The 25,447-nt window shown below is 50.0% G+C and overlaps 8 protein-coding genes across 8 annotated transcripts; 3 read left to right on the plus strand and 5 right to left on the minus strand.

Moving 5' to 3' along the window:
• Positions 1-2,208: 2,208 nt before the first annotated feature.
• PV10_00799 (uncharacterized protein) lies at positions 2,209-3,606 on the minus strand (the record flags this gene model as incomplete). Its single annotated transcript, XM_016364914.1, has 1 exon — positions 2,209-3,606. One exon carries the CDS (start codon positions 3,604-3,606, stop codon positions 2,209-2,211), a length of 1,398 nt encoding a protein of 465 aa, XP_016228563.1.
• A 308-nt stretch (positions 3,607-3,914) lies between these two features.
• Positions 3,915-6,279, minus strand: PV10_00800 (uncharacterized protein; the record flags this gene model as incomplete). The annotated part of the gene is made up of 1 exon (XM_016364915.1): positions 3,915-6,279. The coding sequence occupies one exon, from the start codon at positions 6,277-6,279 to the stop codon at positions 4,024-4,026; it is 2,256 nt and encodes a 751-aa protein (XP_016228564.1). The 3' UTR covers positions 3,915-4,023.
• Positions 6,280-7,227: 948 nt separating this feature from the next.
• Positions 7,228-8,829, minus strand: PV10_00801 (uncharacterized protein; the record flags this gene model as incomplete). Its single annotated transcript, XM_016364916.1, has 10 exons — positions 7,228-7,258; positions 7,314-7,398; positions 7,464-7,600; positions 7,659-7,722; positions 7,777-8,089; positions 8,140-8,151; positions 8,213-8,256; positions 8,312-8,602; positions 8,665-8,722; positions 8,773-8,829. 10 exons carry the CDS (start codon positions 8,827-8,829, stop codon positions 7,228-7,230), a joined length of 1,092 nt encoding a protein of 363 aa, XP_016228565.1.
• A 1,181-nt stretch (positions 8,830-10,010) lies between these two features.
• Positions 10,011-11,883, minus strand: PV10_00802 (uncharacterized protein). The gene is made up of 3 exons (XM_016364917.1): positions 11,279-11,883; positions 10,572-11,219; positions 10,011-10,463 (listed from the first exon to the last, which is right to left on the minus strand). The coding sequence occupies exons 1-3, from the start codon at positions 11,419-11,421 to the stop codon at positions 10,436-10,438; spliced, it is 819 nt and encodes a 272-aa protein (XP_016228566.1). The 5' UTR covers positions 11,422-11,883; the 3' UTR covers positions 10,011-10,435.
• Positions 11,884-14,177: 2,294 nt separating this feature from the next.
• On the plus strand, positions 14,178-16,003 carry PV10_00803 (uncharacterized protein). The gene is made up of 2 exons (XM_016364918.1): positions 14,178-15,243; positions 15,302-16,003. Exons 1-2 carry the CDS (start codon positions 14,322-14,324, stop codon positions 15,586-15,588), a joined length of 1,209 nt encoding a protein of 402 aa, XP_016228567.1. The 5' UTR covers positions 14,178-14,321; the 3' UTR covers positions 15,589-16,003.
• Positions 16,004-16,759: 756 nt separating this feature from the next.
• PV10_00804 (uncharacterized protein) lies at positions 16,760-19,648 on the plus strand. The gene is made up of 2 exons (XM_016364919.1): positions 16,760-18,189; positions 18,239-19,648. Exons 1-2 carry the CDS (start codon positions 17,286-17,288, stop codon positions 19,165-19,167), a joined length of 1,833 nt encoding a protein of 610 aa, XP_016228568.1. The 5' UTR covers positions 16,760-17,285; the 3' UTR covers positions 19,168-19,648.
• A 242-nt stretch (positions 19,649-19,890) lies between these two features.
• On the plus strand, positions 19,891-21,487 carry PV10_00805 (uncharacterized protein). Its single transcript, XM_016364920.1, has 2 exons — positions 19,891-20,272; positions 20,439-21,487. Exons 1-2 carry the CDS (start codon positions 20,207-20,209, stop codon positions 20,826-20,828), a joined length of 456 nt encoding a protein of 151 aa, XP_016228569.1. The 5' UTR covers positions 19,891-20,206; the 3' UTR covers positions 20,829-21,487.
• PV10_00806 (uncharacterized protein) lies at positions 21,347-24,974 on the minus strand. The gene has a single exon (XM_016364921.1). The coding sequence runs from the start codon at positions 24,362-24,364 to the stop codon at positions 21,554-21,556; it is 2,811 nt and encodes a 936-aa protein (XP_016228570.1). The 5' UTR covers positions 24,365-24,974; the 3' UTR covers positions 21,347-21,553.
• Positions 24,975-25,447: the final 473 nt, after the last annotated feature.

Consider the following 25,447-nt stretch of genomic DNA (forward strand, 5'->3'; position numbering starts at 1 on the left):
ACCACCGCAGCTCCAGGTACAGTGACATCGACTACGAGTGTGCCGGAATCATCCTCAACCACCACGACTGGGTCATCCGACGAGTCCAGTTCCAACACCTCCCCTAGCTCGACCAGTGAATCCATCACTACTGAGCCAGAGACCACGGCGACCGAGACGCCATCGAGGACTACGTCGACTACGACTTATTCCACTTTCACGGGTGCTGCTGCAAATGACAAGATCAAAGGCGTTTTTGCTATGGCGGTGGGTGTTTTTGGAGCGGTGGCTCTACTTTAGATGGAAGGGTTGTGTTTGGCTTAGGCTGTCAGAGGAAATGGGCACAAGAAAATAATAAGACAGCTTGAGAATCTCGGTGTACCTGATTATTAGTACCATGATCATGTCCATGGCCTGCAGGATAAGTAGGTGATTGGCCTCTATCTAATGTTGTCCTTGTTTTGAATGGTCTTTTATTTGCAAAAACACGATTTCAGTTCCTGTTTTCTGCCTTCTTCTCTCCTCCTCCCATACCACCCTGCTGCTTCTGTTCTCTCTCCTTAGCCCTCCTCCCCTTCTCAATTTCTCTCGCCATGACAAAGATCTTCATCGCCGCAAATGGCTTCCTCTCCGTCGCGAGATGTTCCCACCACAAATCCACACTGTCTCTTCCAATCCGGCAAACTCTCGCCAAGAGACGCGTCTCGGCCGAATTAAGATCAGAGTGCTTGTCGTAGACATCTCTTAGAAAGGTCCTCGACTCTGGCGTCAGACCCAGGTAATTCTCGTTCGCGGTTTCGAACATGGTCCCGTAGTTGGTGCGGGCGCGGGCGACGATACCGGCTCGAAAGACGGGAGAGGGACCATAAGTACAGACGTGGTGGAAGAGTCGTTCGCGACATTCGTGGTCGACGATGCTGAGGATTTTATTGATCATTTTCAGTCCGCCGCTTCCGTTTCCTCTTCCGCGTTGCCAGCTCTGGAACCGTGTCCATGTGATTTGTGTGGCGATGGGGTCCCATGGGAGGGTGGTGATGTAGGGGGATGAGTCGGGATCGACAGTGAGGAGAGGGTTGATGGGGGTGGATTTGGTTGGTGCTTGGAAGGGTTTGTCGTCATTGGAGGTGAGATCGAGCATGAATGTAGCTCCGTAATGAGGAATTTCGGGTTTGTATGTTTCGTCGTCATCGTCGTCGTCGTCTTCTTGTTGTTGGGGGATATGGGATTTCAGATCAGGTGTCCGCCTGGTGAACTGTATCTTCCCATCCTCGTCACCTTGAGAGAGGAACTTGTCAAGGCCAACTTTGAGACGTGCCATGGAACCGAATTGTTTGTAGTTGTTGAACAGCTGTCTTGTTTCGGTCGTTAGCTTCAGTTGAGTGGCACGACTTTCTTGTGAGATGATTGTCTGCGCCTCGAGAGCTAGGGTCTTCATTTCGGACTCTAGATGTTCGAGTAGATCATCCTGTGCTTTGGTGGTTTCGCGACGATTAGGATGATTCCGAATAGGATGATGTGAGTCTGATATCGGATCCATTGTGCTCGATGTTTCAGTGACTTCTGATGTGTGAGTGAGTGAACTAGGCGAATGAAAGGTTTGGAAGAAACTGTGTAGAAGCATATGATGATATCAAGGGGGTCTCGATGGCGGGCAGAAAAAATTTGACAGTAAAATGATTCTACCTCAATGAGAACAATTGAAGAACAATACTAACCAAGGAAAACCCAAATGTTGGAATGGTTTGCGAGCAGATCTCGGACATTCACCTTTCGTTTGATACTCACTATAACAGCCTTAAGTGACTTTCACACAAGCGGCACCAAGTCAGATACAGAGCAAGCCTTGAATTTATGACATGGAAACAACATCTCTTACGAGAATGAAGAGCATAAAGGTTTTTGAGAAAGTTGGGTTCTATGAGAGCTCTATCCTCATGATTTCCAGCTGTTCATGTGCCATTTCGTTCACTCCAGCTCTTCACATCGAGGTGATGGGTACGATTGATACGAATCTTGACGTCCCCTTTTCAGCGAAACCACCATCTTGTTGTCCAACCAGTTCGTTTGCAAAATCTTAGCCCGCGATGATGTCCATCTGTCAGTTTTCCTTGAAACTGAAATACGACACACGTGCCTGTATTCAGCAATAAGGGTGTTCATCCATCTCCAGGATCACGATGCCAACGGCCTCAAATCTTCTTCCACTCCCACGTAGCACCCCTAGCACCCTTAGACAGAGTTGCTGTTGATATTGCTGTCATCGCTCTGAGAGACTGAACTCAGTGACCCCGAGCGATTTAGCCAGACCCTCAATTTTTCTCTCTCCGCATCAGAAGAGTAAAACTTTTTCGAGCTGACGGCTTCCTCCTCGGTGTTCAAACTGACAACATCCTCAACAACGGCATCTAAATAATACCAAAGTCGGTGGCAACTAGCAAGAAACAGAAGATATTCGTCTTTGCGTCTGGTTCCCTGATTGGTTTTCAGATAAGGAGATCGCGACAGCGTCATACTCTCGATCTCATCGTCCAATACCTTGCTTGCGGTTTGTCTTGCAGACTGGAGTAGCTCCAATACACCATCATGCTGCCACCAAGCTGGGTAGCTATGTTGCACTAACGATACCATTTCCTCAAAGAAAAGCAGAGGGTGGTTGTCGTCCAGCGGTGTCGACACGTGTCGGTTAACCTCGAAGATCAGATGCGGAAAGGCTCGATTGCAACGCATGGTGATCATTGCAAGGATCTTGATCTGCATCTGTAATGTTTGCTGTATGTCGATGAGGTCACACTCGTTCTTGTTCACCCACTTGCAACTGATCGGGCTTCTGACCGCATGGTACGCAATGATACCCAGGACTTCAGTCGGAAGACGACCCTTGAGAACACGGCGGGTAAGCCTGATGTTGACTAGATCGACAAGAAGCTTCATCTTGAGCAACACGACTGCAGCAAGATGGTGGACATCCACAGACTCGGCGCTGATGTATTTGACGTCTTCTAGAACGCTGGCATCTTTGATGTTGAGAAATGGTGGGTCCTTGACCCAGTCATGGGCACCCTCGTCATCCTTTGGGTTCACCATCAACCACCACTTGAGAAAGTCATAACATTCTTGGTCCTTGTCAAGCTGCAGCATCAGTGGTGGTGCGAGATCGCGTAGCCAGAATTCATCGCTTCTGTCGAGACGGAGCATATCCTGCAGGTGTTCAAGAGCTTCCGAAACACCGTCCAATGTCGCCTGTCTCCGAAGAGCATCTAACAACGACATTCGTACTGACATGTAATCATCGGTGTGATCAAACTCCGTGAAACGACCGACATGGGTTTCAAAGGCATTGGTTTGGATTGGAGAACCAGCAGTGGGATTCCGGATCGCTTGGTCTCTTTTGTCGAGGTCAGCACGGAGCCTCTTGATGTTACGACAGCTTGATTTGTGCTGTGAACGATGTTCGCTCTGGTGATCTCGGCTGCAGTACCGAACTGCATGGCAGGCTGAGCACCTCAATAGTTTGACACCGGTCTTAGAACACAGCCCACAACGATGGCGAAGTTGGCCTCGATCGCTTTTCAGATCGGGGCCCGAGGGATCTGGGGCAGATAAAAGGGCGGTGTGTGACATCGACATAACGATCGAGATTCGAGAAGAGTGTGGAGAGACGTGTGAATCAAGTATCTCAAGGCTTCTTCAATTCTGTTGAATTTGAGGAAGACTAGGATGAATATTGTTGCCAGGAGAAAGAATATCGTTCAAAATAAACTGCATCTTGAAAAAAGGAGCCACATGTGATGCCACGCGTCCGCGTCTGCTTTTCACGCGTGTCTGTACAAACAATCAATTGGACCTCGTGACATGCAGGAAGACTGCAGCAGAGGCAATGTTAGATCGAGATCGAGCTAGCCATGCCATCCAGGCACAGATCAACCGCTGTATGCCTTATATGTATCCAGATCATGTACTGACCGTTCATAGTCCATGACGCCTGGGACTTCATACCGTGGCTTATTACCCAAGCTCATCCATCCCTCATAATCCAATTCCCAGCTAGAACTTCTCACTTGTAAAGCACCTAGTCCCAGTGACAAGCAACCATGCCAAAAATTGAACCAGCATGCTCAATAGCCAGACCACCAGCCGTAGACCCATGACCAATAAACCAAGAACATTCCTCGTTAGTGGCGGTAATTCCTGTCCTTTTCGATCACCGGATTGATAATGACCTAGCTTTTCTAGATCAAACTCAGTCATGAGCACCTTTTTCTTCTTGTTCTTTTCCTTCTTTCTACCCCTTTTCGATCTGGTTGACTTTGACGTGGACTTCTCAAAGTCGGTTTCCGCCTCCGCTTCCGTCTCCCCGTCTGTGGTCGAGTCCATTGACGCTTGTTTTCGCCCAAACCATGTTCTTGATTTCCCCTTGTCTTTACCCTTGGCTTTGGCACGGCCATTGGCGTTGCGTACGTCGCTCTCATGTATCCGTCTCATGAGCCGGGCTTCTTCCTCTGCCTCCTCCCGCTCCGCAATCGTGGCATAGAATGTGCTTCCAGCGTAGCTACGCACACTGCCAGGTCGTGTTGTACTGGGACCATTTCCGAACCGTGATGGGGGTATTGTGCCTAATCGGCTGGGAGGGGCAGGCCTTGGTTTCCATATGTCCATGGCACCCAACGTAGAATTGGTTTTTGCGTCAGCTACGGCAACAGCTAGAATGGCTGTGACTATGCAGTCGATGCTGAATAGCGAGGGCATGAGCTCGAGGATTGCATTGGCATCGAGGTGGAGTGTCTCCGTTGTGAGATCCAAACTTGCCAAATTTTGTCCATCGGAAGAGGGAGAGTCGGTTTGAGGGACAGTGCTAAGACGGCGTAGTGCAAGTCCTGCAGATGGAGGAGGTGACGTGACTGGCGACATGCTTGTGAATGGTAGAGGCGCTGGCATGCCACCAGTTCGACGTACAGCATTAGGGTCGCTGACTGTAATTATGGGTAGGGGGCTTTCTGTCGTGACGGTAATGTGGAGGACGGGTTTTCCCGTCATACTCCTGATAGTAGTGGGAGACGTGACTACTGGCGAGGCGGTGGCGAAATCACCACCCATAGCTCCTCGACCAATAGCGGGATGTTCTAGCTCGTAGAAACCTCCCCGTGCGTTAAATCGGAGAGAGCACGCCTCTTGCTTTGCAGCACGACGTACTGCTTTGGCTTCAACGTCGTCTCGATCTGTGGGAGCAAGATTGTGCTCTAAAGCCAGGGCTGCCGATTGATTAATAGCTAGCATTGCAGCGAGTTTGGGGAAGATAAAAGCCACCAGACCATCATTTGGTGGCAGGCGGCGAGAATTCGGTTCTAATGGGCAAAGAACGACATCGTGGGTTTGCGTCGACTTTCGAGGATTGGTTTTGGAGACAGCGATTTCGTTGGTGTCGTATGTTTGCAAAGTGTAAAATGGCAGAGAGGGATGAGCTCCAATGACAAACGTTGCCTCGTCGATTCTAGCCATTTCGAGGTCAAATGTACTAATCCTCGCTTCTGGTTCTGCCCCGTGCGATGCTTGCCATAATTTCTCAAGCTCTCGATGATTCGAGATCCGCGTTGTCCCGTTGACACTGAGTGTGTCCATGGGAAAGTTGAACACGCTACCTGGAGTGCTCTTCGGGGCTTGTGACAACATGGGCACAGCAAGGCTTGTTCTGTAATCGTCCCTCGACGCCCCGAACGATAGACTGCTCGCCAACTGAGCAGGGGTTGGTCTCTTTGGAGCATGATTTAGCTGTGGGAGGGTGGATGGGTTATAGGTGGGGAATATGGATCGAATTGGAACGATGGGCGAGGGGTCGGTGCCTAACGGGCTCTTGGTAGTTGACATGGGAGCAGCGTTCTGGATCAGATTACTTGCAGAACCTGTGGCTGCGTTGAATGATGGCTGCGGCGAAGATGATTGATAGATGGACGGTGTGTACTTGACGGCGGCAACCGATGTCACGACTTGACCTGAACCAGTAGCCGGAGTCTTGCCATCAATCGGAGAGGAAGTCGTCACTGCTAGACCAATGTCATCTGGCGATGGTGTTCGAGAACTATTCCTCGAGTCTTGCATGTGGCTGGGGAACTGTGGTATGGGCGGTTGTTCTTCGATTTTGATCATGATAGATTCGCCATTAGGCGACAGAGCGCTATCCGCCGGAGTCACCATGCTCACTCTGTGCAGACTCGGCGTTCTTTTGTGATTCTGAGGGTTGGGAATGGAGATCTTGGGCACGGCAGCGGGGAAGAGAGAGAAGCCTTGGACGGGTTGGGAGGCCATGATGATGGATTCGGCCGCAGCAGGCTATCTTATTGAGGGACTGGCAACACGTCGTCGGAGGCAGACCTGCTGCTGAGCTCGAATGTCCAAGGCACGAGAGGATGGGATTGTTGAGGTGAAGAGGAGACGCAAGCAAAGAAAAGAGGGGACAAGCAAATGGCTTGGATAAGAGATGAAAAGAAGCAAGAGACAGACAAGCAGGAAGTATTGACCAAGACATACTGGGGAAGACAAGAGATGACTCGCTTCTGAAAGTCGAGGCCAGCAAGAGACCGGCGAGGCAGACCAACGCAGCATGAGGTACATACCGACTTTGGGCTCGCGAACCAATGGCGGATCTTTGGGAGAACAAGTAACTTGGCGAGCGTTTATCAGCCCAAGATAGTAGAGGAGGCAAGACATTGAGATTGATCACACAGCTGGCGCCAATTGGAACAGAAGGGCGTTGGTTGTACCAGGGAGAAGACGCTGGAGGCTGGAGGATGGACGAAGAATGGGAAAAGAAGAGTCGAAGTTGTTGCATCAAAGCCAAGGATTGCGAGCGCGTAACAAAGGCGATGATTGGTGTATCTATTTCGAGATGGCTCCACTATGGCTCTGATTGGTCGCTTGCCGGCGTCTCAGGTTTGCAAGGCTATCACCAACGAGCCACTGGGGATGAAGAAGTAGACAGAGGATGCAAAAGGCAGCAGTTCAAAGGTGTTTTCATTGAAAGCCGACAGGTTCATCTGACCACACGCTGGTGGCTCTACGCGAGGACGAATGTCATGCAAATAAGTACCCGCTGCACAGACACGAGCGCCATGCTCCATCCAGCCATTGCCAACACCTGGCGCTGAACAAAAGGTATCATCATATGTCCAGACTGGTTAGTCGCTCGGAGATACGCATGAATCTATTGAACTTTGCGACAACCTCTTCCTGCGGATCGCCCATTCCAGGCATGTCTCACGGGAGGTTGAAGTCAACCACAATGCGTCTAAACATATCAGCGCGGAAAAGCCAGGACGATGTTGCCTTGTTCGATCACTTACCCTGCGACCTGTCCATTCTTCAATTTCTGCACCGACTCGTTGAATTTGCTCAAGCCTACGACGGTGGGCTCCAGACGCAGTTTACCTGTGGCGATGTCAGTTGGTCAAGCTTCTGGTCAAACAACCATGTCGTTGATCTGAATGACATACCTCGTCTGGCAAATTCAAGGGTTTCGTCAATATCGCTCAACGGGCTGACAAGGGACCCTTGGATTGACTGGCCGCGGAAGACGAGTGATGCAGGAGCCAAGTCGATGTTGTACTTGCCGGCTGGGGGAATGCCGATACTAGATCCCCGTTAGTCCTCCCCTAGGCAGTAGGAAGGGTGTTTCTATTTCCACATACCAAACAACTTTGGCTTGAGCACGAGCACCAAGATATCCCAGCGCAATTGGATATGCCTGAACAGCTGTTTGACGTCAGTGAGGGACTATGCAGTTTCATGTTGGAGGAAGCTGCTCACCAGTTACGAACACTCCATGAGCTCCACCCTCGGTCAATTCGACGACCGTCTTGACTGGGTCTTCCACCTCTTTGAAGTCGACAAAGTGCTCGGCTCCAAGAGACTTGCAGAGTTGTTCTCGCTCTTTGCCTGTATCAACCACGACGGGTCGGAAGCCCATGGCATCGGCCAATTGAACACCCTGAATACCCACTCCACCACCGCCACCAGGGAAGACAGCCCAGTCTCCGGGCTTCAGTCCTGATCTCTTAAGGGCGGTGTAAGTTGTTGAAGCCGAGCACATGACGGGTCCAGCAACATAATCTGACACTCCCTAGAGAGGATTCAGCACAGAGGTAGGCATCACGATATCAAGAAACTTACATCCGGGATAATCTATGACGGCCAAATTAGTAAATCGCCTTTATGTAGAAGCCTGAATGTGTGGATGACTTACAGTGGTATAACGCTCAGGTGAAATGATATACTGCTTGTATGAGCCTGTAGAGGGTCAGCCACTACCCAGGACCGAATTTGGCATGTGTGCTCGACTCACCATCGGCATGACCACCTGTGTAAATGGCCCCGAGACAGAAGGTCTCATTGCCAGTCCGGCAATATTCGCAAGTATGGCATGTATCGAGAATTGGCTTAATGCCGGCCCGCTGACCAACCTTGTAGCTCTTGACTTTTTCTCCGACCTTGACAATGACACCAGCACCTTCGTGACCAGCGCACTTGACTCCCAACTCCGACATCTTGGGCATTCCCCAGTCGTTCAGCATGAAATGGACGTCACTCAGGCAGAGGCCGGTCGCGTTCAATCTGATCAGCACATCCTCGGGGCCTGTGGAGAGTGACTGTTAGTAAATATGTTACACCAGTATGAGTATATGGGTATTGGCATACCAACTTCTGGCACAGGCACCTTTTCGACTTCGACATAAAAGTCGGGTCCTTCATTCTTCTACACATAGAGTCAGTGAGATACACTCTGTGGCCGTGAATGCTACTTACCACTACAGCACCCCAGCCCTCCTTGGGGATATCAAATGTTGGAGCGGGGTCAGACATGGCGAGGGGAACAACTTTTTTTTGGTAGACAGGTAGGTCGACGGTACAGATGGACGAGGAGTGAGGCAGGATAGAAGAGGGGCTGGTGAAGAAGGATCGAGGAGGAGAGGATTTTAGTGTTTGAGGCCCGAGAGAAAGTGCCACGGCCTCACACGGTCGAGAGCGTGGTACAGGTCAGACAGCATGACCAGTCCACGCATGAATGGTGAGTAAACAAAGAGGGGTCATCATCGTGTGCATCGATCACACTGAGTAGGTGCCGGTATAGGAGTACAGGCATGGCCAGCAGGTCAGGCCATCGCGAATCCGAGGGCAATTGTCCGAGTCAGGATATCTGACATGACGCTTGTAACCGCAGCGTGGAGAAAAGTCAGGGCAGTACTGAGGCGTTCTAAGGCCAATAAAAGTTGAAGAGAGGAGGGCGGGCAGATGGAATGTGGAGTGTATCGAAGCCCAAGTACGGGGAACGACCAGGATGTTCAGAAGCCGAGGATGGGGAAGCAGCTGTGATTCTGGCCACCTGAGAGGAAACCCCAAGTCTAGTACTTCTCGTATAACAACAGGCATTCATTATTGCCGTCCGAAACGGTTGAAGATCCGAGATCTCCCCAGGCGTGCGTGGACCTTGATGAAGTGAATGGCATTAAGCGTTAGGGATCTTAGGGGCCACGAACCTACCAAGGTACCCACCTGAGTACCTAACCTACCTACTCCCTTAGGTAAGGTAGCTACAGAGTACGGAGTAGTGTTGTACAAATTTGGGGAGTGGGGTGCCCGGGGAAGCCTGCCCCTCTGGCTTCTGGATTGCCTCGGCGCATGAGGGGCACAGGAGGGGCACAGCGCCTCATCGTCTCAGTTGCGAGATTGAGATCTCGAACCGAGGTCAACTATATTACGGAGTAGTAACTTGGACATTGTCATTGCTCCACTGCCATGTTCATGACTAAGGAAGCGTACCTGAAGTCAAACTGGTCCTGGCTTGCACAACCATGGGTAGGTACGTATACACAAGGTCGTCAGGACTCCAGCTGCGGCTTGGCTGATTGAGGATGATGTCCACCGGACATGCACCGGAAACTTGGGTCCGCGTCTCGTGCCAGTCATCACAAGAGCCTACAGAAAGCAGTCCGGTGGATTTCTCCATGGTCATTCTCATTCTCGGGGAAAAAAAGCAAAAGTCATGAGGTGGCCGAATCTCTCATTCTCTAGTCTGAATCATCAGAGGTATTCTCCCCAATCTCAGATCAGGTTGAAAATAGCAGTGCCATATGGGCAAATGTTGACGTAATGTCGAGAAACCAATTAATACAAATGAGCTGCGAGTTGTAGTCGCACACTATGTGGGTTCATTGTTTTCCTCCTTCCGAAAATAATGAAAGAGTGGAAAGCCGATTGCGCCAAAAATGGGCCATTAGAAAGAGTAGGGTTTCGAAGAACCAGTAGTAACTGTGTCGGCCGACCTCGAGTCGAAGTGGAGTTGTGTCTGCTATCCAAGCAGTGACGCTATCCAGAGACTCGTTGAAGATTCCAACAATCTCTGGTCAACATACTTTCCTACCTCACAATTTCGCTCCTGGCTGTCGTTCTGATGTGGTCGTGTCATTCTTTAGATGACCTTGGGAGACCGGCTGTTGCTGTAACAGGTCTGGTGTAAGCTGTTTGCTCATGCAACCGCAATCGCATCCCTCAATGTTGCTTCGAAAAAGATAAAAGTCACAATTTGTTATCGAAATCAATCTTACCTGATCTCGACAATGTCATCGATATGATTGCACATTGCCACAAATAGATCGAAAAACAATTTGCCCCCTTCCTCCATTTCCATCTGCATGGTACCGCTCCTCTTGAAAGTCTTGCGACTTCGAATGATGAGAGCTAGGTAATGAGCGCGGAGACGTGACTCTGTGTCTGGAGTGTGTTGGTACGCGTACCGGGCCGATCGCAAGATCACGTCGACTTGGATGCCGGATTGAAGTCCTTGTTTCCGAAGAGCCAATCGCTTCAACTCGTCCAAGCCGTACTTCTCGGCTGCGCAATACACAACGGTGTCACGAAGAACGGGACCACCAGCACCAGAAATGTACATTGTCGACTCACTGTTTCCGCGACCACCATTTTTCGAGTCCTGAGCATCCTCGAGATCCCAAGTGTTTCGGCGCTTGTTGTGCAACAGGCGGGGATAGTAGTCACCCTTGTAGAGGAACTCGAGAACGCAGGACAATATTTCCGGTTCTTCATCAGGCAGCTCAACCTTCTTCGAGCTGTCATCTAGGAACTTGCCTTTCAAGGCAGCAGCGAAGTAGGTTGAATGACAGAGGACATCTTCGTGGGCAGCGAAAAGACGCTGTTCCTTGCCGACGACCAGTGTCACGATCGGGCTCGTTAGAGTACTGATGTGAGTCAGTAAGGCGCAAGGGACAAACAGTACGACACAGCGACGAGTACTGACCTGGCCACTGGCAAACCCTCAACGCTGTCTTGCAACTTCCTCTTCACATGTTCGGGATATGTGTTCTTCATGGTCTTTGGTTTGACGATGCGACCATCGCGGGTGCTGAATGATCGTTTAAACATGTCGCCCAAGACACGCATTAAGTATTGTCCAATTCCAGTATCAACGAACGGAGGGTGAAGGAGAGAGGTAGCGATCGGCAGAGGAACCTGTGTGATAAGTAGAGAGCGTGGTAGGTTTTTCTGAGAGTGTGACGCTTGATTCACAAAAGGACCATGTGATGGGGAGCTGCGAAGTCTTCCGAATGACACCCTCGACCGACAGCTTCACCTCCACGAGATGAAGCACACCGATGTCGGAATACCACACAGAAGGACTTGACGGAGTACAAGTATCTGCAAAGACAGAGACTTGGACGCCGCGATGAAAGTTTGCCGGCTCGTGCGTGAAGAAGAGGAGAAAAGGGAAACAAGTCGGTGATGGATTGATATACAGCAAGGACCGCAGGCGGCTAGGGTGACTTGGCGGACTCACCGGCGAATCATTGTTTGGGCAGCAATAGGCTGTGTAGCCTTTCGCAGGCATCCCTGCAGACGAGTCCGTTGCCTTGCAGCACTAAGGGGACAATTGTTAGAATCCCAATCAGATAGAACTCGAGCAAAGCTGATTTGTTGATGACTGTAGTTGAATCTGACTGGTTGGGAAATGTCTGAATCCCGTGACTACGAACTCTGCCTGTTGTCACTTGACCGCGTCGCCTGACGCGTTTCGCTGTGACGCGTCAACACGTGCCTGATATCAAAATCAGTCACTCTATGTTGCCTACATGAGTGAGGCTACCTAAGATACAAAAGTGATGCTGCATCTCGGAAATATGCAAAAGAAATGCCAGATAAGGATGTGAGCACATCTCTTTGGCCGCTCACTTCCGCTCTGGGGAATCTCCATGCCATCCATGCAGGCAGCTCAGACTTTGTGGATTTCGCCTCTCTGGATCACCTTCGCATTCAATCCTCGATTCATCATAGCGTCTATGACTCACCGAGCGTATCAACTGGCTAGCGATAAAGAATGCGATCTCTGCCATATGTCAACGCTCTAGAAATGGTGTTGCTGCATTGAACCCCATCCGATCACTGCCTCATTTGTCTGTTCCACCGTTGCCAGCGTGTGAGCTTCGTCAATCATCCTCTGCTTATGTCTTCGAGATTCGATGCGCTTAAGAATCTCGGGGGAAGGATTTGGAATAGATTCCGGAGTTGGCTTTTCACATCCAAGAATCAGATCTTCAAAGCGCTTGCGACAAGCATTGCTGGAGAAATTGACGACAGCCTGTCCAGACGACGACGGCGGCATTAGCTGAGCATACCTTTAACCTAGCCCTCGGAAGTAATTTGCTAACCTTTTCTTTCTTCATGAAGTCTGCCACCATTCGCCACTTTCGGATCTCGAGTTCGGCACGGGATTGCGTGATAGCAGCATTAGCCTTCTCGACTGCCCGAATCAAGACATCATCCTAGCAATGTCAATGATATCCCAAGGTGAATTTGTCCGGTCACATACATCATCATCATGCCAGTCGGACAAATCATCATCCAAACGTTCATCCTGTCGACGTTGTAGCGCGACCTTGAGGCGCCTCCAACGCGTCCCTATGGTCTTGGGGTTGTATGCCGTGTAACCACGGTCAATCAGAGCCTGTGCAATGTCCTTTTCCAGGTATCGAGCTTCTTTCATGCGAACAATCAATTCGTCTTCGGAATCGAGGTCTGCCGTGACCATCTTTGAGACAGCTGGCCGTCCGCCAGTGATCTTGGTCCGCTTATCATTGAGTCCTCGGCGTTCTTTGCCGTTGGTCTTGGGGGCACGCTTGGGTTCGACGGAGGGTTGCTTTGCCTAATGCAGCTTCAGTTATGCCGTAGAGACAAGGGCCAGTGTTCTCGATCTCCCTACCGTGCCATGTTCTTCGACATCCGAATCACCATCGGAGATCTCGTCATCCTTCCAAGATTCTATTACACCTGGGGGCGGGGTTTTCATAAGGGGTGCACACCAGTCTATGGTTGTCAGCATCAATTGCTAAGACCATCATTCACTGACCTGAGGGATAGAAATCTGAATCTAGGGCTTGATGTGCGAAGCACGGTAGATGCTGTTGACTTTGAGGTTGGTGAGCCGGTTTCTCCACATCTTCCTCCTCGCTGAGTTTCAGTCGAGCTCCAAAAGATAGGTTCGATGCGAGAGGCATGGCGATAGCATGAGAGAATGAAAGATCTAGGATGTGAGAGATGGGACTAGTTTGTAAGAAGACAGCTGGGTCAATGTGCAAGGATAAGGTTGGGCAAAGGCACGAAATGAGGGGCGACTCTTGACTAGCATGAGGTTTGGATCGACCTAGGCAGATGAAAAATTTGGGACAGGGAAGAGAAAGAAGAGGAGGGGAGATTTGAGTCGAAAGTAGAAAATTCGAGATTGAACTTCACTCTAGGCAAGGTATTCACTGAAAGATCGTTTAGCGAGTTAGCGCTTCGAACATTTGATGTTGAGGGCATAACGACGCAATGATCCTCAGAAGCCCACTGCATCAATTCCACAGTGCATTCATGTATTCACACAAGCGTAAGGTGTGACTAAGGGCAGTGATGAACATGTTAGTGACAACTGTGTCAACATATTCGTCCGTGCGGAAAGGACGAGTGCAGCGAGTACAAAAGGTAGATAGTTGATGGATGTTGGTATAACTGTGCTTCGAAAATACATGTAGTGATAGACAGACCAATAATCCTTGTCAAGTGACAGGGATGTGGCAGTGCTTTGTCTTTTCGCATGACGTAAATGTGGCGCATGCAACGATTTCCTGCTTCCCCTCCACATGTTTATCTACCTAAATGGCTGGTGTATAAGTCGAACAATTTTCGAGTCATGTCACCCCCTCCTGACCTAATAACTTATCTCTTTCCCTAGGAATGTTTTGATAGTTGCGATTTGGCGAGACAAAAGAACAGTTCCTTCCTTCGAACGCTCTCGCACGCTGGTAGTGATGGAGTATATCAAATACCTCAAAGCAAAGGCTGTCGTGGCGACTTCAACCAAAGCCGACAAGCCAGTTTTGTCAGAAGAAGATGAACAATTCCTTAATCGCATCACGTCACAGGATAATCCACCTCCATTGGAAATTCGAGATGCGCAGATCGCACTGATGGACGGAGCGCAGAACATCCCCCTCCCAGAAACTCCTGATGAAACTGTCACCGAGCCAGTCTTCCCCCCAGAGCCATCCAGTCCAAAGGAGAAAACAAGCTCGATTAAGAAATCGTGGAGCTGGCTGCGGCGAGACAGTCGTGAAGCCCGAACAGAAAAACGAGCGGCCACCGCGGCGGGGCTGGATGACATTGCTGCGAGGTTGAGAAAGGCGGAACTCGAAGACACCGATGAAGAGAAGGAAGCCAAAAGGGAAGAGGAGGATATGACAGTCGTTCTTGAACGGCTGAACCTGGCTGCAGTCAACAATCGAGTTTTCTCCATTAGCGACGAGACGCAGGAATTAATTCAGAAGTTCAACGTTGTTTTCAAGGATCTCATCAATGGGGTGCCGACAGCCTACGATGATCTCGAGTCGCTCTTAACCAATGGCGATAGACAACTTCAAAACACATTCAACTCTCTACCCGCTTTCCTTCAGAAGCTGATTGAAAAGCTGCCCGAGACCATGACCAAAGGATTTGCTCCGGAGATGATGGCTGCAGCGTCAGAACGGGCACAAAAGAGTGGTGTTAACATGGAAAATGCTGGAAAAGCGGCCGCCGTAGCCTCTAAGATGGGCTTCAAAACGCCATCGCTGAAGGAATTGGTTGGCAAACCTGCTGCCATCACGGGGATGCTTCGATCCATCATTGGCTATTTGAGAGCTCGATTTCCTGCGTTCATGGGAATGAATGTACTGTGGTCACTAGCTCTATTTGGTAAGTCCAGTAACATCATCAAGGGGGCGAAGTCATCATTCGACTGACATGAGGATAGTCTTACTTTTTGTGTTCTGGTACTGCCACAAATGTGGCAAGGAGGTCAGACTAGATAAGGAACGGCAACTGACCGAAGACGAGGTGGCAAGACTCGATGAGGCATACAAAAAGGAGCATCCGGGCGAGACATTTACCACCACAGCAGAAGAGGGTGCGTCAATCGAAGAAGTCCGGGCTGGCATCAACGAGGTGGAAGCGGTAAAGACTGCAGCACAACAAGCGGTGTTATCGACCGATCAGCCAACAAACACGACGATCGTGCCTCCACCCACGGTTCCGAAATAAAAATTAACGAAGAGTTTCAAGGCCCATTATGAAGTCATGAGAGATGCCGACGACCTAAGGGTCCTATGCCTGAAATTACTACACGACGTACTTGCCTACCGACCTAATGATTGCTGATCAAGCGGTGACAGCATGCTAAAGAATTCTCCTTGTTGTCCTTTGTACCTACCGGTCTTTTTTTGCCTTTGTGGCAACTCATTGCAGAAAAGGTGGTTAGTTCTGGCTTATTAGTCGGTTTCAGAATCAATGATTATCAGTGGGAAAGCGAATAGATGATTACAGCAAATTCGGACCAGGCAACTTCGTTGCAGTGACGTGACACCAGAGGGGCAGGTCCACTCCTGCTAATGTGTCGTACGATGCCAGCCTATCGTGCGCGTCATGCCTAGAGTAGCCTTCAGACATTCGACTCGTGATTGCTACACATGGGTCATAGATCTTCAAATCGTGGGACACATCCTACTGCAAGTCAGAGTGACTCACGTTGACCCTCTCCTCGATGAAAAGCGCCTGTCCAGAATTGGGAGATGACTGATATGCGACCTGCATCACCAAAGGACAATCATCATGAGGTTCATCAGGAGTGTAGGTTCTCCTGGTTTCTTATTGGTCGATCGTCTTAGCGAGGGGTAATGGGCCTCTTGCCGTGGAGCAAACAAAGCATTGAGTCACTTCACTTGCAAACTCGATGCCGATTGGTGGAGCAGATGTCCCTCGCCGCTTCCTCCACTCCGCATTGACTTTTTTTCGACAAAAAATTTCACGAGACAGTAAGAGTGCACGAGGATGGTCAAGACTACTACGATCAGTGCCAAATGATGATTGAAACACTTGCTACAGGACGAGGGATGATGTGTTGTATCATAGGCATCTCTAGACTCGACTTTGACCAATAAACAATGTCTACGTAGTGAATGAAATCTGCTGGGGTGCAGGTGGAAGGAGCGGTGTAGCACAAAGCCTTGGTTGTTGGTGCAGTTGTCTCGCAAGGTGGGGGAAGGATGTGACCTTGGGCCCCTTCTGGCCTCGATAAGAAGTCTTTTTTAGAGAGCAGTGTTAACCGTTACGGGAGGCCAATAGGGCATGATTGACCCCAGATGAACCGTTAGTGCCCATAATTATCGCCTGGTAACTACTGCTCATGGCGCTCTCAGGACCCATCCAGTCGTCCCTTCAGGTGAGGCTCAGGCCTGGTGCCGAACCCTACTTACACCCCAACCCTGCGCTCTTTTTCTCTCCCTCTCTTCTTTTTCCCTCCCCTCTTTACCAAACCACATCAACACCATCCCCAGCCAAATTCGATATCCCTGCCTAGATCTCGCATATATACATTATTCTACATATCGCTCGAGGATTCCAATTTGCTCATGGCCCCCGCTACTTTCTAGATTGCTCGAGAGGCTCTCGGGAAACAGAGGGCCTCTCGATCACTTCTCAGGTAGCCGCAAGCAAATCCTCGTGCCGATATCTACTCTTTCGAGCCCCCTTCCGCGTAGGAGCTCTTTTATCTATCCATTGGGACTCGAAATTGCTTAACATCAATCAATTCAAGGCAACTTGTAGTCGTCTACGACCAAGGTGCTGCGACCGTCCCTCACTTGTCCCTCCAGTCCCATCGCCTCTACCTCCAGATTCTCTCCACCACTGATCTTCTTTATTCTCTCACAAAAGCACAAAATATACCACCTCAAGCAACAATGTCTCGAAACCAACCTCGATCTGGCCGGGGCAGACCACCGACTTTTGGTTCTGCGCCCAAGTTGACAAAACCTAAGGACAACCCCACACCCACACATCGTAACAAGGGAAAGCCGATTTCCAAGTCGGCTGCACCCAAAATCACCCCAAATAAGAGAAAGCGAGCCCCAAGTACGTCTTCCTCGGACGATTTGACCTCGCTAGAGAGCTCCGACTCTGCAGATGATGCCTCTGACGAAGAGGAGGACGACGAAAGCGCCGATGACCTCGATGATGAAGACGAACTCCCAGCTGTCATTGCCCCGTCTCGCTCAAAGACAAAGACACAGACTGAGACGGGGCGTCAATCCAACCGGCTGACTCGTGACAACCTCTCCGTTGCCGACAGTGCCGACAGTATGTTTGGGGATTTTAATAACTACTTTGATGAGGACGATGACCCAAGACTCTCACCCGAGGAGAACCGAAAACGCTTTGAGCAGCAGGTCTTTGCTGACTCTGATGATGGTGAGATTTACCAAGCTGTCGACGACATTAGTGACTCGGAAGACGACTATTCGGATGAGCACGTCCAGGAACAAGAACTTTTGGCTCTTCTATCGGAAGAGGACTACAGTGAGGCCGATGATCTCTTGAACCATATTGACGGACTTTCCGCATATGGCTTTGGGGACGACAGTGATGCTAGCATTCACGGGCCTCCATCTTCGCAAAACAGTGACACTGAGATCGGGCCAGAGCGGCGAGTTCACTTTGCCATCGATGCTGAGCGTATTGCTCCATTCATCATGCGCATGTCATCATCTCCCACCATCACTCGTGCTCTCCTTCCATCTGCACTACCAGACCAAGGCAACTACCCACATGCGAACAAAAAATACATGGCAGATGAGTTGGACGATTGTATGTTGCCGAGTCGGATTTCTTTAGTTCGATGACTAACTGCCTGCAGCTGATCTGACTGACGACTGTCTCCCTGAGCAAGCGCACACCACTCCGATTGGCGAAGCCCGTCAGACCAAGGACGCCTCACCCTCGGCGTCTCCCCCCAATAAGAAGTCGTCCAAAAAGTCACCACGAAGACGTGGCCCCCCTCGAGGCATCTTCATCGACGACGGTGAGAAGCCATCTGGCATTCTTGACCCATCTGGCAAGATCATTCTCATGACCAATCCTCATTTGCTGGGTGAAGAATTTGCCCGCCGCTACGGAGCTTCTCAGACCTCTAGCCCTGATATGGGCTTTGCTGAACTCATGGACGACAGTGATGCAGGCGACAATCAGACGGGTTTGTTCAACACTCCTACTGCTGACATTATGTTGGCTAGTCTCAACTCGGCTCGAAACAACCACTCGAACCAGGGACAAGCCATTGGGCCTCTCGAGGCTTTTTACCCTTCGAACATCCTACAGTTTGGAGATTATGCCATCGATCCTGATGACCTAGAAGGAGACTACCAACCAGACGAAGACTTGGGCGAAGATGTCATCAACCTCGAAGACGTCATCCAGTTTGATGAGGACACGGATGATAGTGACGTCCCAACATCGCCCATTCTCAACTCTACTGGCCGGCAGTTCAATAGCTTGGGTAGTCATGGATTATCGCATCTCAACAACAGCAATGTCACTGCCTTTCGACGCAATGCCGATCCAGCCTTTGCGGCATTCAGCAATACGCCTTCGTATCAAGACTTGGATTTGTTCACGTCCCCGTACGCCACTCCTGCTCCTCGTCGCAAGCGGAAACCCATGTCCTCTCCTTACACTTCATCTCATTACAAAGGGGTGACTCCTGTCCAGCGCATGCGGGACCCGGGCAAACGTCCGTCGACACCTGATACTAGTACTCCGGCCAAGAGACGCAAGCTCATGACCTGACGAGTTACGATGACACGAAGATATGCCCAGACATATCGATTATTTCTCTCCATCAAGGAGAAGCTGTTTATGTATGCAATATGGCCTTGTTCATGGGGTGTTGGTGTTGGTGGGGCATGGATCGCATTGGGTACATTTAACGGTTGCCAAATTCTTTCCATCAGATTTGTTCGAGTTGCATAGGCTCACTGCACTTGAATGTGACGACACCAAGAGCAAGCATGAAACGGCCCAAGACAAAAAAGACTTGAATTTCAAAAAAAGAACTTTTCACAAGGGAGGGCATCCTCTAATCAAATAAGGCTATTCGCAACACTCGCTATCTGTTACTGTTTGAGTTGGGAGGGGACGGAGAAATGGGTTCGTGCTGTTACTTCATGTGTTTTCCTATAGTCCAGACCAGGCGACACAGGCTTGATAGACCTAGATGACTTGGTATGAGATGGATGGAAATGATTATTTGTTTGAATCAACTATAAGAGTGGGACTAGCTACTCCATGTCGTAGGACCCTCGTAGTACCTTGTAGTATCAAGAGAGTGAGTTTGGGCTGAAGTGATGATGAAGCATGGGCCAAGTGGGAATGTGGAGTGCTGAAGACCCCTGCGACCAGCATCTTTGACAAGGCTGAGGCAGGCTGGAGTGGGCGGCGACCCTCGTGCCTCAATCATCACATGTTTGATTCTCATTTCTCCCAGAATTCCAACCAACCCAACACCACATCCAGCTTTGCTCACGCATACTCCGGATGGTGGTCCGAGAACCACCTTAATTGTGAGCTAATAAGCTTGACCGCTTTTACTCCATTGCCTCATGCCACTCGGCTTGTGCAAGCAGAAAAGACGCCTGAAACTTGAATCACCCTACCACCTCAGCTGCCCGCACCCTCGAAACACAACCGCAGTCCTGACTCCTTCCTTTCCCCTCCTCTCAGACCATCCCGAAGAGAACAATAACAAAAGAAGGGGTTCAGGTCATTGAACTTCCCCCGCCGGGGGCCAGACAAAATCCATATACCTAGGTACCTAGGACTTTTCAATATGGGCTGGTATTCCATCCTACCGACCCATCTCACCGTCTACGAAACATGGATCATCCGCGCATTTGTAAGTAGCACGTGCACATAATTCTGGCGATATACATCTCACATCTCATATAATATACCTCTCTTCCCAATCTCCCAAAATCCCATGGAATCTTCTACTGCGCCCACTATTGATTGCTACCTGACTTTTGTTTATAACTAACCCAACCACTTTCCATTTCAAATAGCTCCTCCTCTCCATCCTCAACCTTTTACCCTGGGTCATTGCCGTCATCTACGATATTCTATACTATATAAGTCGACAAATATGGCACGAAGTGCCTATTTGGGGTGGACGTGCAAGAGGGCAGAGAAGACCGAGGGCACCGACTTTAAGAGGGAGGGATCGAGGGATGAGTTTTAGAGATATAGTTACTGGTGGTGGTGGAGGAAACAATACTGGAGATGATATTGGTCAAGATGATGAGGGTGAGGATGACGGTTATGACGATGACTCTGCGCAATTGCAATCGCAATCGGCAGGGACGACGACGACGAAGAAGAAGCAGAGTGATGGCAGTGGAGTGAGGAAACGGACGACAAAAGACAAAGATGATGAGGAAGAACGGAAATCATGACGGTGATACAACATATATGAATAAGCATTTATTACATCTGGTACTGTTGAGTCATGCTGCATGCTGTCGAGTTCGAATTGAGAACGACACACGAGTATGAGACCAAGTCGAGATGAAGGACAGGAAACAGGAAGACACGCCTCTTCTGCCAGCTAAGCATGGTATGAACAGAACACACCAATACTTGTCTCGCCGGAGGCATGCAAAAACAAAAGCACAATCTCCATCCATTCATGCGACGACAAGGATCATATGCCATGACATGTCTTGCCGCTTCGGTACGGTATGGGATCTCAGATATCATGTTTTGGACTCTTCGACCATTAGCCAGTCTATCCTGGTTTTCTTTGCATGACTACCGATGGTTATGGTTATGGTTATGGTCATGGTCATGGTCATGGTCATGGTCATGGTCATGGTCGACTATGTGCATGCACTGTACAGCAGGGATGATTCGAGTCGGCTTGACGAATATCCGTGATGCATGTTCGATGGATCATACTAATGTAATGAATTCTCTCCTGTGTACCTGGTATCTCTGTACACTTGGCACAAGCAGAATGGGTATCTGGTCTCTCTATCTTCTCGTAAGATGGATGCTTAGGGATAGCCCAAAAACCAAATGACCTGCCAATAAACCCGCGTTTCTCAGTCATAAACCAAGAACTACCATTATTGATGATTGCTTCACCGATCTACAGGGTCATGCTCAATATTCATGTGCCCTACCATTCCCTCCCATGGTATCTACCTTCAAACGCCGCATCGAGATCCTCGTCCTGCTGAGGGCCTTCCTCAGCATCTTCGTCATCATCGTAGTAATCGTCCTCATCTCCCTCTTCGTCTTCGTCTTCATCTTCGTCACCCTGGATACTCTCAGCTTGTGGAGTGTTTTCATGGGACGCATCGATTGCTCCAAGAGCTTCCTCTTCTGGTAGAACAGCTTCTTCTTCTGGAAGTGGTGGTGATCTGATATTATCGGCCACAGCAGCTCTAGATGGTTCTCGAGGTGCTGCTTGTGTGGGCGACGGCGTTGGGAGCTGTTTGTCCAGTTCTGGTGAGGATTGTGATTCTGCCTTCTGCGGCAATGGAACGGGCCCTGGACTGGGGCTGCTTTCGACCGAGGCTTCGCGGCTGCGAACTGAAGCTGCCTCAGACATACTTCTTTCTCGTCCTTCAAGGTTTCTTTGTGACTTTTCTGGGGCCACAGAGCCTCGACTCCTCTTACCATTCCTGTCCTTAGCTTGATTGCCTCGGAAGATGTTGACGGCTTCGGAGGCAACAGAATTAGCCACACTCCCCTCCCGCGTCTCTTGAGCATCTCCTGCGACGCTTGCACTTCGACTTCGGTCTCCACCCTGGGAGTCACTCTCGTTGTCTCCAAAGCCATAAATGGCATTGAGAGCGTCGTAGTTGACGCGCCTAGAAAACGTGCCCCGGGCTTCCATCATTTTTCGCATGGCTTCAGAAGCACTCCTGGATCGTGTGCCTTCATCACCTTCCTCTTGTTTTCCTTTTTCTTTCTCGTCCAGATAGCTGACATCGCCTCTTCTCCCGGGCTTTTTCGTTCCGTCTTTCCGCTTGCCCTTGTTTTGCGCAAGTCTGCGCGCCTCAAGCGCGGGATCGAGTCCTTGAGCACGCATTTCAGCCTCTCTCAGTTCACGTCTAATACGCTTCGTATGATCTTGTCGAAGCCAATCTGCATTCATAGTCACCCAGACCCGTTCCTTGACCGCAGACTCGGCTTGAGAGAGAAGGCAATTGGACACATCATCGTCGTCATCAAATTCATCAGGTTTTAGAGTTGGAGACAATGAGATGATGCCGGTGTTACCAATGTTGGAATCAACAGCAGGTCCCGGCGGGCCTGATTTGGTATGTGGAGGTGTTGCAAGTGTCATCGACTGCGCTTCGGCCATTGGGGTCTCTGTTGCATGCTCGTCCGTGCTAGAAATCTCAGATGTCGCTGGTTGGGGGGGAACATAGTCTTGGTGATCAGGTGCCAGGTCAGGGTTTCTTCTAAAAGCCTCTGCAATGTCATTCTCGATTTCAGTTTCGATCGCCAGTTCAGCTGCAGTTGCCGGTGGAGCTCGCCAGTTTTTCGCACCAGGTGGACGACCTTGTACTCGTTGCGAAGAGGTTTGTTTTTCAGAAGCACCCGAAGCTGCTAGCAGTGCAGGATCTATAGGCGTATCTACAGGAACATGTCGCTTAGGGATAGCGGGAATGGCAAAGCCTTGAGCATCTAAACGAGGCCGCTTCGATGGGGGCTCTGTTGCATTCGTCTTACCATCACCTTGCGATGATTGTGTATCGGAGTCGTGCGCTCCACCCAATTGAGGTTCGGGTAGAGGGTATTTTCTAGGGCGACCTCGCTTTTTCTTTGCCTTGACCTGTGGATTATGAGTTCGTGACCAAGAAGGTGGATCGGCGGCGATCATGCCATTGAGAAACTCATCCTGACGAAACTCGTCGATGGAGAGCTTGCTGCTGGCGGTGTCTGAGAACTCTTCAAGGCGCTTGTTGATAGTGATCTCTGCGACTTTTGCAGTGAGCACCACCTCTCTAATGGTTCGGCGATAGTTGTTCATGCGAGCAGCAAGGATGACGGCAGCACCGCAGACGCCTGAAGGTCTTCGACCAATGTCCATCCAATCTCTGTTCATACGTTTGACAATGCGGACAGCATCTTGCTTGATCTTGTTGTTGTCATTCTTGTCGAATTCAAGAGCGTCGACAAAACGACTAACGAGATCTTCTGGGGTCAAGGCAGTGAGAACGCCACTGGCCTCGGTGTTGAGGCTGCCGTCAGGTTGGAGGTAGAGCTTGCGAACCAGGTCGGAGTACATTCTTCCAAGGGCAAAGACGTCAATATTGAGTCTTTCGGCGAAGTCGATCAACATGAGATCATAGGCGGGACGAATTTTGCCTTCAGTTTGAATTCGCTTTCTTCGACAGGCCAGGTAAAGGCAGACGACCGCGACACTGTCGATTGTGCGGCCCTGGACGAACGAGTTGCCCCAGGCCAGTTTGAAGATCTGCATGCCTGATAAGACCTCGGACTCCCGGACACCAAGAAGGGGTTGATATGATCGCATGATATTCTGGGCATGAGCTTCAGATCGTTCACGATTGACAGTGGGTTCTCGACCGGCGGTTCCCAAGGCACCTCCTGGTGCATAGGTTCTTTGATGTGTTTGCGATTCACCGACATGTACACCTAGAGCAGTGATACGGCCTGACTCTGTTTCGCCAAAACCTTGTTCGCTGACGAGATTGGAGTCGGAAACAACGAGGGCACCGCATCCGGTACAAACCAAGCCGTGTTCGGTCTCGATAATGTTTGGATTCGTGCAAAGGGGATTATTGCATCTGAGGGCTTTCTTGCCATGTTGCTCAGCAGCAGATGGAGTGACAGCTCGGACAGGGGTCACTGAGCGGCGGAGACCTGGGGCTGGACTGCCATCGATGCGGCCGCGCGGGACACGTCTTTGGATGCCCGGGCGAGGCCTGGGAGGGGCGACCTTTGGCGGCATGGAGGTGTGGTCTAGATAGTAATGCGCTCGTGCTATGGAGGACAACCAGGGATTGATAGAGAAGTTGAAGGTGGAAGAAGCATACTCTGGCACGTGACCAAGGACTGAGTAGGGAAGAAGAAGGCAGGCGCGATGAGTCAAGTGTTGATGTGATTAATGACTGTGTTGAGTTGTGTGCCAGTGATGACAACAAGCAAGTCCAATTAGGATTTCACGACTGCGCTGAGGAAGTTGAGTATGGCGTGGTGAAGGTATGCTCAAAATGGCAATGGATCAAATTGAGTGATTGATTGGGTGGACGTGACGAGATGGATGGGATGGATCTGTGATGAGAGAGGCGAGGCGAGGCGAGGAGTGGTGGTGGTGGTTGTGGTGGAGGAGGGAAAAATGAGTCAAAAAACCGAGTGAAAATCAACACGGCAGTGAGGATGGCGGGGTGGGAAGGTGCAACAACACCACTTGCCGTGGTCGAATGGAAATGGCAGAGTAAAAAGCCTGCAAAACTCAAGAGAGGGGCCGCCAAGACTTGGTCTGGTGGGCACTGAAAGACTTCAAAAAGGTCAAAAAAGACGATTATTTTGATACGGAATGCAGATTGACTGAAGCTGAGGTCATAATTGTTTCTTTCCAGAGAGAATTGTGCAGCTACTCGCCAGTCAAATACACCATGATTGATATCGAACAAGATCCCAGTGTTGAGTCTGTTATCACGTGATTCTTCATCGAACTAAATCACGTGATATACGTCCTCTTCTGCGGCAAGCCAACCGGAATTAATTCCATTCCACCGGAATTGACAAGAGGTTTGGTCATGTCAGGCGCTGAGATTGAAGTCGAGATACATGAACACCATCCTTGCAGAAATGGTTGAAATGAATGACCTCGAAGCCTGAACGACACCATATATACAAATCTGAAGTGATATAGGAACGTTGTCATTGCACCTATCTATGCTCGTGTCAATTACAACAAATATCACCTTGAAGTTGGAAGTCACATGTGATTCGTGGGTATCTCTTGCATATTTCCGATCTCCACCGGAAACCCCAAGAACCGTGGCAGCCACTTCCCAGCCCAGGGTCC

Source organism: Exophiala mesophila, assembly GCF_000836275.1.
Source record: "Exophiala mesophila strain CBS 40295 unplaced genomic scaffold supercont1.1, whole genome shotgun sequence".
Classification (NCBI taxonomy): Eukaryota; Fungi; Ascomycota; class Eurotiomycetes; order Chaetothyriales; family Herpotrichiellaceae; genus Exophiala; species Exophiala mesophila.

What these genes read in the sequence shown, in the direction of transcription:
- PV10_00802 (XM_016364917.1), bottom strand. Translation starts at nt 11,421, where the DNA reads ATGCGTGTCTTGGGCGACATGTTTAAACGATCATTCAGCACCCGCGAT. An exon ending in GAGGGTTTGCCAGTGGCCAG is followed by an intron (nt 11,220 to 11,278) that starts GTCAGTACTCGT and finishes GACTCACATCAG; the next exon opens with TACTCTAACGAGCCCGATCG. An exon ending in GATGACATTGTCGAGATCAG is followed by an intron (nt 10,464 to 10,571) that starts GTAAGATTGATT and finishes GACCTGTTACAG; the next exon opens with CAACAGCCGGTCTCCCAAGG.
- PV10_00803 (XM_016364918.1), top strand. Translation starts at nt 14,322, where the DNA reads ATGGAGTATATCAAATACCTCAAAGCAAAGGCTGTCGTGGCGACTTCA. An exon ending in GTGGTCACTAGCTCTATTTG is followed by an intron (nt 15,244 to 15,301) that starts GTAAGTCCAGTA and finishes ACATGAGGATAG; the next exon opens with TCTTACTTTTTGTGTTCTGG.
- PV10_00804 (XM_016364919.1), top strand. Translation starts at nt 17,286, where the DNA reads ATGTCTCGAAACCAACCTCGATCTGGCCGGGGCAGACCACCGACTTTT. An exon ending in GGCAGATGAGTTGGACGATT is followed by an intron (nt 18,190 to 18,238) that starts GTATGTTGCCGA and finishes AACTGCCTGCAG; the next exon opens with CTGATCTGACTGACGACTGT.
- PV10_00805 (XM_016364920.1), top strand. Translation starts at nt 20,207, where the DNA reads ATGGGCTGGTATTCCATCCTACCGACCCATCTCACCGTCTACGAAACA. An exon ending in CATGGATCATCCGCGCATTT is followed by an intron (nt 20,273 to 20,438) that starts GTAAGTAGCACG and finishes CATTTCAAATAG; the next exon opens with CTCCTCCTCTCCATCCTCAA.
- PV10_00806 (XM_016364921.1), bottom strand. Translation starts at nt 24,364, where the DNA reads ATGCCGCCAAAGGTCGCCCCTCCCAGGCCTCGCCCGGGCATCCAAAGA.